The 18896-nt window shown below is 46.3% G+C and overlaps 1 protein-coding gene across 11 annotated transcripts in view; it reads right to left on the bottom strand.

Annotated features, from left to right (window-relative positions):
- The window catches only part of LOC121597705 (probable nuclear hormone receptor HR3), a 118270-nt gene that overhangs the window by 13910 nt on the left and 85464 nt on the right, over positions 1 to 18896 (bottom strand). For 6 of the 11 annotated variants that reach the window (XM_041923707.1, XM_041923708.1, XM_041923704.1 and 3 more), the window contains one exon: positions 3140 to 3367. In XM_041923707.1, coding sequence (XP_041779641.1) covers positions 3140 to 3367 — 228 coding nt within the window. Of the gene's footprint in view, positions 1 to 3139; positions 3368 to 8038; positions 9696 to 18896 lie in introns of all 11 variants that reach the window. The other 5 variants (XM_041923698.1, XM_041923700.1, XM_041923701.1 and 2 more) reach the window with 1 other exon arrangement.

Genomic DNA, 18896 nt, shown 5'->3' with positions numbered 1-18896 from the left:
GTTTTTCCCATTAACTGAACTGGGAAAGCTTTGTAATTAATACATTAATAAGTTGTGCAAGTATTTCAGCCGTTTTCGCATCAAAAACGGTGGAAAAAACTAATTAATTTTGAGATCCGACACGACCATTCCCCCGACGACCAAAAAAACCTTCTACCAGCCGCCGCCAGATGCGCTAGTGAAAAACAAAATTACACTAGCGATTACGGACAGTGTCCCCAGGTCTTTAGATTCTCAAGATTGGGTAATTTCCAATTCCAAAAAAAATTCTTGATTTTTTTTTCGAGTTTTCTAATCCTTTCATGAAATGAACATTACATTTTCAATGGTAAGGCTCTGTCTTAGACCAAAATGATCGTTTTAATTTAGAGACCTTTGGTTGTAATAAATTCTTCTTCTTCTTCTTTGGCACAACAACCGCTGTCGGCCAAGGCCTTCAGTGGCTTTCAGTGACTTATTATTACCATAGCAGGATAGTCAGTCCTACGTATGGAGAACACGGTCTATTCGGGACTTGAACTCATGACGGGCATGTTGTTAAGTCGTACGAGTTGACGGCTGTACCACCAGACCGGCCCGGATGTAATAAATAAATTACCATTTATTGCAAGCATACCCTAACTAGAAAATGTTTTTCCTGCAGCACGTATGCGTAACGCATTGCAAACCAGTTCTGTTAGCTTCCTGTTTCCAGTACGGCAAACCATTTCCACTCACCCGATGAAGTAATGGTAGAATGAAACAATGACACAATCACGAATAGTTAATCTATGCCAATGCTAAATACCCCATTCCCCGAAGTGCTTTATGCAAATTTTTCCACTACCTCTTACACACACCACACCTCATAAGGAAACGCTCCGTGACCATGGCGCAATGTGGAGCCTAAAAATCTAATATTTTGTCAGCGCCCGACGCACCCGCTCGCGACCGCAACCCGCTCGCGACCATCACAAACCGTACCAACCACCCTCTCGAATTACGCGCGAATACGTTCCGGTGCGTAGCGATCGCTCGCTCCGCACGCAAATCGTTCGGTGTGATGTGCGCATTCGCTTTTCACGTTCACGCTTGTGTCGCGGCTATCCCCCAAAAATAAAACTAGCCCTTCTCACCGAGCCCCTTAGGGTTCTGTGGCCCACCCGCATGCGGAGCTGGAAAGCATAAATGGTTTGGACGCCCTCCCGCGAAGCACTATCGCTATGCGCTGGCCCGTTGCTGTGTGTATGTTTGTGCACCCTCAGTCACCAGGAACTACAGGCCATCGCCTTGCCGTCTAGAACCGTGCGGGACCCCGCTTGAAGGGCCTCCATTGCGCTTACCGTTCCACCGACCGACCCGTACCACGTGTGCACAAACTATTCTAAGTAGGAATGTGCGTGTGCGCGCTGTGTGTACGTGTACGGGTAAGGTGAATAAACTCTGGCCGCGCCACTGTGCGCTCTCTATGCTGGCGACACGTGCGAGCGTGCGTGCTGCTGCTGCTGCTGCTGCTGCTGCCGCCACTGCCCCTTGTTATGCTGCTTCTAGTCACTCACGCTGTGCAAGCGAGTGAGCGCCTAGCATCGGAAAACTATCACCCAAAACTATCGCTCAGTGAGTGACGAACGGCTTCGGTTTGCTAAGAGCCGGACGATGAGCCAACGAGAAGGTGAACGATTGGCTCCAAGAAAGACTGCTCACTGATTTCATAGCAAAACTTCTTACAGCGTCTTTGAAGCGAATAGTAGTCCTTCCAGCAGAATGGAACCTTTAACCATCGGGCATTAATTTGGGGGCGAAACTGTCAGCAGCCGCTAATGCTATTGCTGCCGGAAAATGAGAACTAATGATAAACCGTGGGCTTTTTAAAACGTATTGCAACCATCTGCCACGTGGGCCCTAAGAAGTGTTAACGAACCCAAGCCGTCGGCAGCTCTTACACGTTAGCGCTGGACAAGAGTGTCCCTTTTGCGCCCCGTACAAAAGGCGGCACACAAAAGCCACCCCCCACCCGGCCAAAAACGGCATTGTGGAGTGTTGCTGGAGCTGGATTGTTAAATATTTACACTCGCTCACTTCAAACCCTGACAAACATAATGGTTGTTTGTTCTATCAGGCCAAGTCCAAGTTTCGGGGCCCAATGCCGGAACCGGACACACGCGTTCTTTTTTTTTTTTGTTCGTTCCACTTGCTCTGGTGTATCTTCAGCTTTGGGGTGTTTCGGGGTGATGGCGGAGAACAGAGGGGGGCTTAGCTTTTGACGGGAAGCAAATATTTGATAAGCCACAAATGCACTTGCGTAGCAGATATGTTTCCATATTAATTGTACCACGCGAACAAAGAAGTGCGTCGAAGCGCGTTTTAGAACGAAAAAAAAAACAGACACACACAATACAAACAAAACAACATTGTTGTGGTGCAGTGTACGGGATATGCAACGGCACAAATGGTTACACATTTGCATTAGAATGTTTTATCCTGTTACACATGCACTAATCCTCCTTTGTCTTCGTACTCTATTGTCCCCCTTAAAAAAAAGGGGGAAACAAAATAGCTTCAAGTCAACAAAATAGTTTGTTTGATAGTGAACGTTTACGGCTCGATCTAGCCCCGTAAGTTTACAGCTTAGCTGTGACTATCACCGAAACAGCTTGAGCTACTCTCACGTTATCGATTATTTTCCGTTCCTTTACACGCTAGAAACGATAGCTTCCGTCTTCTTGACGAGCACACTACGGACGGACTCGGCCAGGCCGGTCACGGGGTGCCATTACCCTTATTATGTTTTTCCTCTTCCGGCACGGAACACGGACCTTTTATTCGGTCGGCGGAAGTCAACCGACTTCCTTTCGCAGCAGCGGCAGCAAAAATTCTTAATGTCCTTTTGTGTGAGTCGCCGCGAGTTCGCTGAGTCACGCTGTGGTAGGATTTTCGAAGAATGGTGGAAGTGATTTAGAAGAATATTACGTGGACATAACAGTCAGAACCAGTCGGTATGCTAAAGCTGGGTTCAAATCCATAAAGGACTAACTATTCTCCTTCTTTTTTTAAATATTTTTGATAAGTTATTAAACGACGCACATCCAATTTCCAACTTAAAACAAGAAGTAATTTTAACAGCTATCATACGCGTCCCATCATTTTGACCGTCACTTACCGTCACGACTCATTCCCAGTTTTAGGCACTTTTGCAGTCGACAGTACTGGCATCGATTTCGGTTGACCCGATCCACCACGCACTGCTTGTTACGCGGGCACTGATAGTTGACGACGGAGCTCTGCGACCTTCGGAAGAAGCCCTTGCAGCCCTCGCAGGTGATCACACCGTAATGCACCCCGGACGACTTGTCGCCGCACACCTTGCACGGTATGATCTCGATTTGAGCTGTGGGTTGGAGATTGGAAGGAATTGGAAAGGTATTACTAAGCTTATATACAACAAAAATAGAAGAAATATATTTTAAAATAAGGAATAAAACTCTATTGTTTACTTCATTGTGCATCACTTGTATATTTATCTTAAAATTGTCTGAAAAAAACATATAAAAGTAAGGATGAAAGAAAGCATAAATAGATCGCATTGTACCGTTTAACTTCAATATTTGTGCACCTCTTAACTGCTTCGTTATGCTCGCCAGTAAGCCAGTAATCCCAATTTATTCCGCAGACTTACAACAACCTCGACAGAAACGTGAAGAAGTCTCCGCCTCATGTGACATTCTCCATCAGCTACATCAATACAAGATGGGCACCCCGAAAAGGGAGAATTGACCGCTGTGAGTGATGAAAAATAAATCACACCCCAAGCAATACGTTCCCACAAACCCGCCCTCCCACAGTACGTGATGTGTGTCCATCGTTTCGGACAGCAGTTGCTTTTAAGGCGTGCGAACACCCCCCGAGCACCCCGTCAACAGCGTACGCCTCTCCCTTGCGTTCGGGTTCACATTCGCGTTCTGACGCGTGCCCACCGAACATCGGCCAGGGGGGAGGCCGTTCATCTTCCATGCATATAAGAATCAAAATAAATATTTGCCAAACTGCCAAAGTCAATAACCTCGGCCACACATCAGCTGTAGCTGTGTGCGTGTGTATGGGTATGTGCCTGTGTAGTTTGGGGTATATTGCTGGGGCATTGCTAATCAGCCCCCAAGCGTCAGATGCTGTTCTGGGCGTGTGTGTGTGTATACGTTTGAAATAACAAAAATGAGGAAGAAAAAAAAACATGAAGAAATATGACTTTCGCAGAATGTACAGCAAGGGAAGAAAGTTAATCGCGCTCATGGAACGTACCAGATGAGGTTTGATTTATTTGTGAATTCCTTCCTTAAGAAAGTAATGGTTCAAAGTAATGGTTCAGCAAAGAAACCACTGTTTTGCTGTTTTTAGGAATCGAACTGATTGGTTTCTTTAATGTTTTTTTTAAAATAAAAAACATATTTAAATATGTTGAATTTTGAAGAATTATCATTAACTAGATTATAGTTGAATCAGTTTAACCAGTTTCGTAATTGTGTGTAACATCTAATGCTTCTAATTTAACTTTTGAATGGACCCAACATGAAAACAAAATGCAAATTTTCTTTAAATTAGTAAATTATTTCCTTTAATTTCAAGTACTCATTACTCCAACCCATAAAACATTCTTTATTTTGGAAACAAACTTCAAACACAAGCTTGCTTATTGTAATGTAATGTTACATGACACTTCCCGGTTGATTGACCGGTGACGGTGGCGTGCACGGACCGGTGGCACATTACCATTTCCATCGGCTGCCCTTCCTGGTACGTCCTGGCAGCAGCGGGTGGCTTGCAGATGTGCGACTAATGCACGCCCCGTCACATACACCAACACGCCAGCACGCGTGCCGTGTTGGCCTCCAAGCCCGATTGAAAATTGATTTATAATTCATAAAAAGTTTAAAATAAATATTTCTAGCTACTCTAAGCCATACCAAACGCTCGTTAAAGCGTTGAGAAAGTATATAATTAAAAAATAAGCCTTCATAAAAGGCTCTACCGTACGCTCGGTTTACTCTCGCCACCGCTCCAACCCCAGCGCGTACGTCAGGGGGGGTTTTTTGGATGCAAATGCATGCTGATGGGACGTGTCGCTGCAAGCGAAATGCATTCATCCCGCTCTGGCACTCCAGTTGCACCCCTTTTGATGCTGCTGTGTTGTTTTTAAATTTACAAATTCACTTCGCCTCGCTTTGTCAACCCCCTTTGGTGGGTTTTGTTTTTTGTTCGCTTTTCGTCCGGACCTCTCAGGCGGTCAGGCGATACAGGGTACATGAAGGCACCCATCAATTCACCTTGCAAACACGCGTCATCGTTGCAAGCATGATGTGACCACTTATGGTAATGGTGGTCCGCCATCACAGCCTAAACGGTAGCTCAATTAGGATCGAGTGCCTGGTTACCAGCTCAAACAATGAGACAGCACTGTCTTCGGGGCTTTTCAAACGTACCTTTCAAATGCTTACTGGCTGAGAGGAGTGAAGATTTGTCAGAGTTAAATATGTTGAATGAACACTAAACATATTTGTGTGTATAAAGCTACCTTTTAGCTCATTTTTGTCACCTCCAATTGGAAGCTTACTCATGCAATTGTCTTATCGTTGTTGTTTACTTTAAATTTTAATCACCTACAAAAAAAACCTACAAACAAAAAGTCTGCCCTGCCCCCGCTGATATCATGCCTGCCACACCTTGCAAACATTGGAAATGCTTTTGATTAAAGCTTGCACGTACGCGTTTGAATAAGTAAAAAGAAAAGCAAAGAAACGAAGAAAAAAAAAACACGGAAGAGAAATCCACCCAAGCCAAAGAGTCGACGAACTCGAGTGCATTTATGACACACTTTGATGCGAAATATGCAAAATTGCAGTGCGTCATAGGTATCGGTTTGGCATTCGGCTGTGTGGTAAAACGGGCGAATGGCAGCAAACAGGGGCCGCAGGAAGAAAATATGAAAATCGATACTTTATGGGCGTTCGATTCGAATTGTGTGACTGCAATGGTTATCGATATTTGCTGGCGTTTGTGCAATGTTTTAGTATTGTTTGGCAACAGTTTTGATGCGCATTTAAAAAAAGCATTAGCAATAATTTGGAGTTTTAATTTTCATTACCAATCAATGCAATATTGATCGCTAATAGATAAAGTGGCTGTGTCTCATGTAACTCGTTCTTGGAAGCGTCGGTAAGTCGATAGCTGGTTCGTAATATCATATTTTAACCGTTGGCCGTTTCCCGGCACCATTCACATACCCTTGCGTCATATTTCTGCCTTTCAAACAGCGTCGTTGGCAGTGTATTTGTGCTGAATCAGCTGCAGACGGCTAAAACTCTGAATTGCAAACACCTTTACGCTGTTTGTAAAGTTTTATTTTCAGTTTATATTTTAATGCTTTATCAAGCATAAAAATAGGTATTACAAAAAAAACGTAAATACCGGCAAATCCCTCTTCCCAATATGCAAGAAAAGAATACGAAACATCGCCAACACTCTCTCGCACACACTCACACCCAAACCAACCGTACACGAAATGCCATTGACCCCGATTTGTTGGCCGTTTTGTTGTTGTTCCGTCCGAACTACGCAGCAAATGCAATTCTTACCCCGTTTGCTCTTGCTGCTGCTTTGTCATTGCTGTTCTTTTGCGCTCTGCGCCTTCCACCACCCCCCTCTTCCATGCGCGCGAAAAGCGAGCGAAACGATATCAACGGAAAACAACGTTGCATAGGTCATGTACCGGAATCATGCCAGCAGCGGGGAGAGATCATGGCAATGACGCCAGCCAGGAAGGCACTTATGTAGTGTGCAATCTTTCCTGGCCGGGTGGGCGGGATGATTGCGTGTGTGTGTGTGTGTAGTGAAAGGGGAGGAGAGTGCAATTTGCAAATTGTGTTCGATCGATAGAAGGAAGCTGGGAGCTAGCTGGTGGGAAGGGTTAGATGAATTAGTTGGCGAGATATTTGGTGTAATTTGATTGCCTTTGATGGGAATAAATAACGCTATGAAAGGATTGCAAAATAGATGTTCTATTACGCACGGAAAGGGGCTGTGCCGTTGGAGACTGTTTGGGTAATTGTGTACGTTTGTGATACTTTTATGCTTTAAAATAGACTATTTGAATCGACACTCGATATTTTAATTGCAAATAATGTGTCTTAGTTTATGTCAGAAAATGCCAAAAATTGTGGTTTGTTGTACTAAGACATAAACAAAAAACATTGAAAAGGTTTGAAGAGCTTTGAGAGAGTCTAAAATATTTTCTTACAATACATAAACTGATTATAGAAATGATCATAGAAATAATTTTTTTGTGTGGTCTCATGATGCTATGTTTCAACATTTGGTATAGTTTGTTTCCTTATCAAGATGAATGTCTCTCTATGTTTTAAATTCCTCTTTGATTCCCCAAGAGAGTTACCTGGATTCCGCAGAAAAATTCAATTAAGAGTTAAAGGATCTTTCGAAGATCTATCAAGTTTATCTGTATCTAGAAAGGAAACATCCTTAATATTGGAATTCAACAACAAAACTCTGTAATGAGCATAAACGATGGAATAAACAAAGTAATATTTTTGTGAGTTTTTGCTATTCTCCAGTGCTTCTTCTTCTTCTTCTTTGGCTCAACAACCGATGACGGTCAAGGCCTGCCAACCCACTTGTGGGGTTGGCTTTCAGTGACTTATTGATTTCCCCCCATAGCAGGATAGTCAGTCCTACGTATGGCTGCACGGTCTATTCGGGGCTTGAACCCATGACGGGCATGTTGTTAAGTCGTACGAGTTGACGACTGTACCATGAGACCGGCTATTTGTCTGTCTTTGTATTGTCTCCAGTGCACTAGAACTGAAAGACCGCTTGAAGCTTGTCAATCGATGTGACATAATGATTTGTTCCTACTTCTCCCATACATTATTCAATGTCACGTCTGGTACCCATCGCACGGGCCAGCTTGTTAGGCGACCGGCTCTGTATCGCTGTGTTGTACTAATACTCCCAACAATAGGCATTTCCTCCGACAGCATCGCCACAAACTTACCTCTAATTGAATTGGGAGTCTTTTTCTCATGCTGATGACCGTTCAAACCCAACAGTTCCCCGTTCGGGCCGAGATCACCTTCCACACTGCCACCATTCGCGTCACCGGCGCTGCCACCGCCACCGCCGGTACCATTGCCTGCCAGCCCGGCCGCTAGCAAACCCCCCGCGGTGAACGGTTGCGGCGGTGGCGTCGTACTGTCCGCCAGGTCCTCATCCTCCATCGCCAGCGAGGCTGCCGCCATCGACGCGACCGCCGACAGCGTTGAGCAGAATGCGTTGTAGTCCTGTTCCTCCTGGCGTACCATCGCCGCGTGGCCGGAACCGCCGGACCCGCCCTGGGCCGGGCCCTGGTCGAGCGTGTGGTTTAGCGGCTGCAGCAACCGATGGCTCAGCTTGGGAAATTCGCGCGTCTCACGCGCAAAGCTACTGCCGCCGCCCAACAGATGCTGCGCACCGTTGGCGTGACTGTTGCTGGTATTGCTACTGCTGCCACTGCTGCTGCCACTGCTGTTGTTTGCCGCACTGGTGCTGGTGTTGGTTGTGTTGCTGCTGGTACTACTGCTAGTGGTATTTCTTAAAGGCCCTAGGTTTGTATCACGTAAATCAGTCGTTTGGGCACCGGCCGGGGGTACACCGAAGGGTGACGGTGCCGCGTGACGGCTAGCACTGGCCGTCGACGCTGCCGCGCTGGTGGCGCTCGCAGCGCTCGGTTGCTGCTTGTGGTTCGGGGGTAGGTGCGCAAGGAAGTGTTTGGTGCCCGCGTACAGCCCCTGCGATCCGCCCGCCGTCGAGCCGGGCTGGGGCTGCATAAGCCGCGTGGTGAGCTTGGGCGCGACGGCCATGGCGGCGGCTGTAGCGGCTGCGGTGGCGGCCGCTGCCACCGCCGCCGAGTTGGTGTAGCCGGCGGCGGCACCTGTCCCGCCACCCGCCGCCGCTCCGATGCCGGCCGGTTCGTCGCCTGCTCGGTTGGCCGCCGCGTGGTATTTGCCATTCCAGGATTGACTGAACAGGTCCAAAAATTCTCCGTCATCCATTTGCCAGCAAATAGCGTTTGTTCGGGAGTAGTGGGTTGATGATGTGTGCAACACTGGTGAGGTAGGTTAGGTTTTTGTTGGCGTTGCTTTACGGAGCGGTACAACCGCACGTACCGCAACCCGAAAGGTTCGGTCAGGGGCTGTAGGCCCTTTTTTGCCCACAGCAAATCGTTTCGCACTAATTTGGTTTTGTTTTTTACTCTCTCTTCACTTTTTAATCGTATTCGTCTTCGCACGGTCACAGTCGCTCCACACTTTGCGCACACAGTTAGTGGGTTTACCCTGTGCTGGCATTTGCACCAGCTGGACAGGGGGTGGGCTTAAGTGGGATACAAATCCTCAATACATTCGACAGTCATCCTTGCAGCGGGTTTGTTACTTCCCGGCCGACGAATTCTGAATGGAAGAGGAGCTGCGACGCACGAAACTGTTGATTGCTGCAAGCAACTCTTGGTATAGGTGCTCTTATGACGCAGAGCGTTTTATGAATCACTTTTTTATAATTATATCAATCTGCCGGACACTGACACGATGTTCTTTTCTTCTGCTTTTTTGTTGATTTTTAATTGATTTATAATATTTATTCACATCACACACTCACTGAGAAGGGTTGTACGTTTTCTTAAAGATAAAACAAAACAAACAAAAGGAAACAAATTTACTCTAGAGCACCCTTTTTCATTGCGGAACTTTCACCTTTTCTTCGCCGTTTGCAAATTCACGCATCGAATCGAATCACATTACCACCAACCAAACCCAATCGACGCCGAAAACCGAACGATAAGAACGTGTATTTTCCCGCTGGAATGGAAAAACGCACCCACCAGAAGGATGAAAAAAAAACAAACCCCGACGCTTCTACCGGAACCGTCGACCTTAATCAGCACAGACGGACTGACCTAAAAATGCGCATCCCATCCACAGGTATACCCGATATCGTGCGCCGTGTGTGTTTGCCGTTACCATTGGCGGACATTGGGGTGTAAGAGTATGTGTGCGTGTGTGTGTTTGGGGAATATTTTTGTTCCTACTTCTTTCACTTCTTTGTTATTAATACACCGGTTACACGCTGCAATCTAAAGTGTATAGGTATATACCTAGACCGCTCACACACCACTACACAAGGGCGAGCAGCGGTGTGTGAATGTGGTGTGGGAACACAAATTCGTCATCCCGCCCAAAACGGGTTGGAAATGGGGGTGCTTTTTTGTTGCTGTTTTCGATGCAGTTGCAATGGCAAGATAAGAGGAAATATGTGACATTTATTGATATGGGCGTGCGTGAACCGAATAAATCAATAAAGTGCACATGCATCAGATAAAGACCAACCGGTCAGGCTGCTAGAATTTAATTTAATAGATTTTCTAGAGTAAAATATTTTGGAATGAATCCTTTCATTCTTTTGTCCTCTATTTGAAATACAAAAAATTCTTTTGTTTTTGAAGTAGTGTATTTATAAAAATAAAATAAAAAAAGCCAACTCTAACAGGAATTAGTAATACTTTAATGTTTAAATATTTTTGCTGTTTATTACTTACTGAAAGTGTTTGGAATTATTCCTTTCTGACACACACAAAAAGTGACCAAAATATCGTAAAACAACATAATTAAGAAAGCTCTGTTAAGCAGCTTCAACTATTAGCTGAATTGCAACTGCTGGCACGGCACATCATCAAAGCAAAACGGTATCATTTAGCAAATACAAGCAACGAGACGACCGTTTAGAGTGTAACACAACGTAAACTGCTAACAAACGAAGAAGCAGCAACTTCTGCGGAAAACCACACCGGTTACGTTTAGTGCAGATGCAAGTAAGTGGACCGTTTGATGCAGTTAAGATGCAGAAGACAAGATACAGCTTAAAAACAAACATACATACACACACGCAGTGATATTGCGTTCTATCCCCACGCTTCGAATCATCCATCGCTGCACCTTCCCCAGTATGTGTGTGTGTGTGTGTGCCTTCTGCCATTGCTTTGCGTGCGTGAAAATGGCAGAGGCAATGGCCGCGTCGCACGCTGTGCAAAACTGCATCGAGCACAGTGGCAGAGCAGACAACAGCACAACAAAACAAAAACACAACGACAACAGCAACAGCAAAAGCAAAAAAAAAAAACAAATCGCAACGCAACGCCATTACCGCACGCACACCACAGCGAACCGCAGTGGGATAGGTCAAGAAACGGAAATCTATTTAAAATGAGATTACGGCAGCAGAATCGGCACACACATGGGCGAAGCGAAGTGGGAGAGCGACCGAAAGAAATAGAATGAGTGAGCGAGAGAGAGAGAGAGAGAGAGAGAGAGAGAGAGAGAGAGAGAGAGAGAGAGAGCGCATCGGTTGCGTTTGCAAAAGACAAAAAAAAACGCGAAACGTGCCCAGTGTGTGTGTGCGTGTGTGTGTGTGTGTGTGTGTCTATGTTTGTCTGTTTGTGTGAATGTGGGGATGGCGGGACCCGAGTGTGCGCCGTCGTCGTGCTGATCTACCCTTTTGACCCTACCGGCGCGCCACCTTTTCTAACCTACTCAGCCCTTTCCCTCCCTACTTCGCTTTAGCTCGCAGTTGGATAAAGTTTTGATCAAACGAAGTTTTGGGTGACCACGGTTTTTGTGATATACAATACAATGTCCCCCTTCCGTCCCGTACCGTCTTCTATTGCCTTACAGCTGCACTTCGAGCTTTGAGGGGATGTGAAGATACTTCCACCGTTGATATTATAGTATAAGGTTGCATAGAGAGCTTGAAATTCTTTGCTCAAAGAGACGTCTTTTGGTTTCAGCATTTTAATCACTTTGCTATCGGTTTCAATCGATTCTAATAGCTTCGTTACTGTTAATGGTCTCATTAAATACCTTGACAACAAGCACATAGTTAGATATCAAATTGAATCACAATAGCTGAGCCATTCTTTAGGAATAATCTACAAAAACAGCCTGTAACTCAATAGTAAATATAAAATGTTCCCCCCTTAAAGTCCATTTTTAGTATCGTACAAAAACAAATAAAATTACGAAACCATCGCCAGTCGGCTATAAATGCATTAGGGAGCGAAAAACACTCACATACAAATCCCCTTGAATCTATCACTCACTTGCCCACGCCTTTGCGCTGTCCCGTGCCACCCGTACAAACATTACGCATTCCTTCCCCGTTATCTGTCTCGGAAAGCGAAAGTGCAATTACACGACATCGTGCATCCTGATGCACCCTCGCCCACACACAACTCCCTTCGACGCAGTATTGCATCTTGTTGCGTCCGCTGTGATGATGATGATGATGATTTGATTCTTAATGATGCACCGCGGTATGGAGGGAAAGTGGGTTCGCGCAGTGCGGAGAGTGATAGTTGCAGTATAAATAGAATTGCCACATCGCATCGCATCTTAACGGCGAGCAGCGGCAAGTAAAAACGAAACTCCTACTCGAGCGAAGCTTGTGTTACGTCTCCGCTAAATAGCAAATAGCGTAAATTGGCTGAGCTCATGATTCCCACCCAGACATGCACACACACACACACACACACACACGGAGGGCAAATGAACGTTATAATGATGGCGCTAATGTGCGATAAGAAAGGTGCATCGCACTGGGTGGTGGTTGTCGCTCCTGCAGGAGTCGCAGAAACAGGCGCGAGCTCCTCGTGATCATGGTACAAAATTACTCCTTTTGTGCTCAACTATTCTAGTTTTGCTCATGCATGTACGAGCACAAAAAAGCACAGGAAAGGAGTGATGAAAACGTGACAATTATAAAATTGCGTTCTTTTGTTGGCAAATCAGGATTTTTTTCAGTGAAAAATGAAACCAAATTGGCGGTAGACGAAACCTCATTCTGGGGAAAAAATAAACGCTTACTGTTATTATTTCGTACCTTATCCAACATGATTCATTAAAACAGGACTTTTAAGAACACAAAATCAACAACATTTGGTTCAAACAGTTGTTGAGAAAACAAACTCATAAACTTGAAGTAAGAATCGATTGAATCGTTCAACGAAACCAAAGTTGTATCGAAATTACATTTTGCTCATTGCAGCTTCTTGAATCATTGCCACAAACCATGAACTCATCGTACGTGTGAGCGAACGTCTGTCTTTCGCTTGCCTGCGGGTACGTGACTTCTACCAACGCGGGGTTTAAAAACGCTCCCCGTCCAAACCATTTCCCCCCCCCCCCACCTCCTATTTACTGGCCCCCGTGAGGAGCATTTGCATTTAATCGTAAATCTTCGCTCATCCCACCCAAAACCATGGCCACGGGGTGAAAACGGTATGCATTCCCGAGCAAACGCAATATTTACTGGAACGGTAGCGAAATTTGGTCTACCTCCCCGGTCCCGATACCTCCGACAGAGGGTTGCTTTTGTGGTGCAAAGTGCACCTGCTAAATTGAGACTCCCCTTTGGCTGACGTTTCGGGAGAGAAGAGGGACAGAAATAAACGCAATCCAACAGTATTACAGCAAAAAGATGTAAAAAAACACTCATGCTAAAACAAACCGACGGTAGCAGCAAAGTGTGAAAAAATGCACAAAAAGAAGAAGCAACGGATCGCCAGCAACTCTTTTAGAACCTTCCCGGCACACAATCAGCACGTACTGCTAACCGAGCGCGCTCAGCGAGCTTGGCCAAAAACATCGAAAAGTACAGACGCTGCAACTACTGTGTGCCTCGAAGCCCGTTGGTAATTGTTGTCTCCCGGGCTGTGTGTGTGTGTGTGTCTGTATGTGCTTTTTTTACCACCCAAAGACCATTAACCCCTCGCAAAAAGACGCGGTGGTGGTCGCTGTCGTCATCGGGCACCCGGGCCCGATCGTGTCCATGGTCACGCTTGAAGTTTGCTTCTTTTCGTCTTATTTTTCCTTCTCTTCACCATCCATTTTTCTTAGTTTCGCAACAGTGCTCACATCACGTACACGCCCGATCGTATCGTTCGATCGTACATATCGATCGACGAGGGGGAAGAAGTATGCCATAACATTTGCTTTCGATAATGAGTGGGTTTTTCTTTTTTGCATACTGGATGTATTTAATGTGAAGTAATATTGGCAACTAGAATGCGATTGTTCAATCCAGCACCGAAACCGAAGCGAGCGAAAGAAATGCGTCCGTGGCATGACCTTGGCCTTGGCCTCGGGCTGCTGCCGCAAAAGGTAGCTTGAATTTGTGCATCCCTTTTTTTTAAGGACACAGTGCTGTATCGCTCTTTCTTTCTTCTCTCCCTCTCTCACTTGGTCTGTTGCTCGCTTTCTGTTAAACTCTCTCACTCTCTTTCTCTCTCTCCTTCGGTCTCACACATAGAAACATAAAGGGAGCAGTGTCATTGAACCGGCAAGAATTGCATCATGATGCACCCATATTTACATATGTTTGTCGCAGCTGCTCCAGTGCCACCCTTATCAGCGCACCGTCGCTGTGTCTGGGCCTGGGCGGATGCTGGATGACTGGGACGTGTGAATCAGCATAGTTCATTCACCTTTCCTGTGGTGGTTTTGTTTGACGGCTCATAATGAAACCAAAAAAAAAGCAACCACAAAAAAAACCACGGGTAGAAGAATTGCTGTGCTGGAACTCATTTGGCGTGCTAAAGAACGTTCTACTGGAACTGGAAGCCCTTGCTGCCTGGGCTGAGAGGTGCGATGCGCATTGACAGTGTGAAAATTATGCAAAGCAGCAGTTTTGTCTCGCAAAATGGTAATGTACCTTCGCCAGGACCGAGCAGCATCAGCAGCAGCAGGTTGAGTTTCCCTTGCCCTTTAGCATCGATGTAAATTATCTATTATTACAACGATTGTTATGTACAGTGCAGTGTCGCTATACTCTATTTGCTGGGAGGCAAACAACACGCACATACACACACGCACATTTTTGCATCTGCTTGTGTGTGCAAAGTTTATTAACCTCATCAACCATATGGAACACCTTGGTGCGTTTTTCCATGCATCGTTCTTGTAAACAACGGGAAGTGAAAAAATGAAGTTAGTAATGCATATTTTTATTCCAACCATTCTCTCTTTCTGCAATCTGTTCAGAATGTGCTTTTTTTTAAATGTGTGTGTGTGTGTTTAATCTTAGCTCAGCCAAGCCTTCCCAACCACCCGTTCCGAAGATGTTCTAACTAGACCGATCGTAGCGAGCAAGTAGAAGCGGGTCGAAAGAATGCACCCCCGAAGCCGTACTACCATCGCTGAAGGACGTACAGGCCACACAGAGGGAAAAAAGAGAAGATGCAAAAAAAAAACAACTATTCGTGCAGCGGGAAAAACCTGCAGTAACAACAAAAAAAAACAACCTCCAAATGCACGCACAGAGAAGAGACACCGAAAATTACGTCACATTGGTGGCGTCGCTAAAGCAACGTACGTGCGAGAGGAGTGGAAGTGGAGACGAATGAGAGTATGTGAGAGAGAGAGGAAGTGCACGGGCGCAACGTACCCAAGCAAAACGCCAAGCGCAAACTACGTCGTCGTCGTCGGCCGGCCGGCTTCGAAAGAACGGGGCAAGAACTGGGGAACAATAAAAATAAAACCATCTGCGCGATTCCGACGACGACGACGACGACACCAGAAGGATCATTAACCTCAAGGTGCGCTGACTTGGTCGGTCTGTTTGTGCCGGGGTAGGGGTGGAAAAGGGTGGATTGGGTTCTAGCGAGGAGTGCGTTTTAAAGGGAAGTGGCGGAAAGGGAGCCTCGAGTGACTGAGCGCCGGTTCTTGCGTAGCGGTAAAATGCGGCTGCGAGTGCCGTACCGGTGGAGTTGAGTGCCCTGCACACACAGGTGCCGCTGGGGATGGGGGTTGTGTCGGATCGAGAACCATCCATCTCCAACGCGATCGACGCGTTTTAATCGATTTTTTAACCAAGTGTCAATTTTAACACTCCAAAAACAAAAAAAAAAAAGTCACTCCACAAACATCATCTCCCCGCGTTTCGAGCCTGTACAAACTAACACTTGTTTGCATAATGTAAAGACCATTCGGGAGAGGAATGCATCATCATCATCCCCTTACTTCACACGCATTGCGAACGGGTGCTCACAGTCGTCACTCACGGCGTGTGAACGAACCTCACTAGCACTCACTCGGTGTGTGCTTTTTCTCCACCCTGCTGGTGTTTCGGAGCTCGCACTCGTTGCACTCACTCTCGCTCTTGTTTTCGCTCCCACTCTTTCCCTCTGTCTCTCACTGTTCTCTTTCGCAAAAGGGTCAGTTCTACGAACGCTCAGCGCTCAGCGCGTCACAATCTTTAGGTTATTGAACTAAAGCAAAACATACTGCCCGCAACATACGCGGAGGCGCAGCGCCAGGGAGCGCAATGTCTCGCGCGCTCTTAGACAATCCCATCCCCTTTCCCTCGCACCGGTCGCACTCTCTCTCCCGCGGGTGGTTGCTGCGCTCCCACAACCACCCCGAGAATTGGTGTGTGCGCGCGTTAAAAGAGCGCGGCAAAACTCACAACAAACAGCCGCAAGCCCCGGTACCGATGTGCGGGTTCGATGATTTCAAACTCACCGCCGCCGCAGACCGCACCGGTCCGGTCCCTAGATTGAGAGCGCTTTGTTTTTTCTTTTTTGGTTTTCGATTAGAAGACGCCGACGCCAGGTTTGGTTTTACTCGAGAAGCAAGCATTTTACCATGCATTGCCTGCTGTTTGGAACGCTCTTTTTTTGTAATGGTTGGTTAAACTGCCGAAATTTTGCAACTGGCACAACTTTGTTAATAATTTTTGACATGGCCTGTCCCTTTTCATACCGATATTCCCTAGCTGCTCGTCAAAACGCGTCGCTTTCCAGCAGGGCAGTGGGTAAGGTTTGAGATTTTTATAGCATTTGGGAATGTTTTGGTGCTTCGTTTTTGTAACGCTCCAGACAGGGGCATAAAACCGAGCTTTGATGATCATATCCAGGGAATAATGTCACCGTGGTTCGTTGTCCTCCGGTGAAAAGGTAGTAAACAATAATGCTACCTTGGACAGCATTGTTTGATTATTACCAAATGGCAAGCAATAGAAATTAAGAATGTTGTACAATATGCCATTCAAAATCTTACTAAAGAGGTTTGTCACACTAAAAAAATGTCAGTAACGTGGATAATTATACTATCAAAAATTCAGACTGTTCAGAATTAGAATGTCTTATTGTTGATATCAAGATCGTAACATTCTTTGAACAACTTCTACTCACAAATGCGTATTTAAAAATCAATAAAAATGTCTCTTTTCATCAATTCTATTGGTTCGGTTGCACATTTATTCTCATCTGGTATTTATTTGGATATCATCTTAGCTCAACCTCTTACTCACATGATACTCATCTCAATCCCAAGCAAAGCTTCATCTAAAAGCGATAGAAATGAAGCTGTCGAACCACTTCACAGGGAATTAGCACCCGCAAATCGTGCGTATCAATTTGAACGGGTATAAAAACGCATCTCTTCACTCATCCCACCCTCCCGCCTGCAGTGCCTATCGATTTGGAGTGACAGGACTGTACAGCATTGGAGAGTAGACCTGAGTACACGCACCTGCCACACAATTGACACCATCAGAATGGCAGAATTTATCGCTTTCGGTGTGAAGTGTGAAATAAATAAGTCCCCTTCATGCCCACACACAGTGCTCCCTTCGTCAGGCACACGCGTGGTGTTAATATCGATTCACCATTAATTAAGTGCTGGCCGAACACTACCAGCTTGTGGTACCCGGGTGCAGCCACCATTACCGGGCGGTTCAATGACCGCAAACCCGACACTCGCGTCTTATCAACGGTTTGTCTTCGTTCGCTGCCATCCCACCCCTTCCGCTTCGAGTGTCTTTGGCGCTAGCGCTTGGACGAGGAGAAAAAACGCGTGATAGTGTGCCCGGTCAACGGTGGCCACGGCAAAAGGGGTGCAAGGGCAGCAGCAGGAGTCTAGGAAGGCGCCAGCGTGATCGGCACGATCAGACGGGTCATTGGTTTCCCCCCTTTCGGCCCCGTGTGTGCGGGCAGCCAATGGACGGGAAGCTTTCTTGAGCAAGTCCGCTCTCCATGGCGTAGAACGGAAGAGACATAATCAACCATCGATTTGCACTATTGTCACGCTAGGGCGGTTTTGTGTCGCTTAGCCGGCTTGAAGAAGGATCGTACTGTTTGCCGGGGGGGGGGGGGGAGGAGGGAGGGATGCGCGGTAGCAAGGTTGAAAGAAAGGCAAATTTATGTGCGAAACTAGAAGATGAATCCGCACAAGGATGCAACCATTAATCATCGTTAGGTGCGTGCCGCTTTTTTGATTCGCTCTTTGCTCCCACCCCTCTTTTTCTCTCTGTCTTGTTTGGCTTTGCGTGACGCAAAGACGCAATCACCGAAAAAAAAATCGGATTCAAGAAAAAGGCGACGACTGATGGGCGACGCGGGACGATCATGCTGCCGATGCTGTGCTGGCGTGAACGATTGTATTGGGGAGTGTGCGAGAATGTTGAAAGTGGGGAAAAGGGCCCCTTGGGAGGGGAGATAAGCAGAGCGAGGAGAGGGAAGAACATGCCAGTTTTTGTCCCGATCTGATGCTATTAAGACACAGAACTCGATGCTGGGTCTTTTTTTCTCTTCATGTCGGATTTTTTCATTAATTTTCTCATCTACCACCTCGGTGGGCCAACCGGCGAAAAAGTAATGTGCTACGACATCCGTTTATTCCCCCCTTCACCCTCTCTCGGGCCGTGTGATGACCTATCCTCTTCTCCCTCGGTCGCGATCTGCTCCGCGATGTCAACGGCCTACGGGATGACACACCCGGCGTGAGATGGCGCAATTTGTCTCGGCAAAGTTTTGTTCGCATATTTTTCAT

Source organism: Anopheles merus, chromosome 3R (genome assembly GCF_017562075.2).
Source record: "Anopheles merus strain MAF chromosome 3R, AmerM5.1, whole genome shotgun sequence".
NCBI classification, from domain to species: Eukaryota; Metazoa; Arthropoda; class Insecta; order Diptera; family Culicidae; genus Anopheles; species Anopheles merus.
Note: the sequence above shows the minus strand (reverse complement) of the source record. Positions and strands in the feature narration are given on the sequence as shown.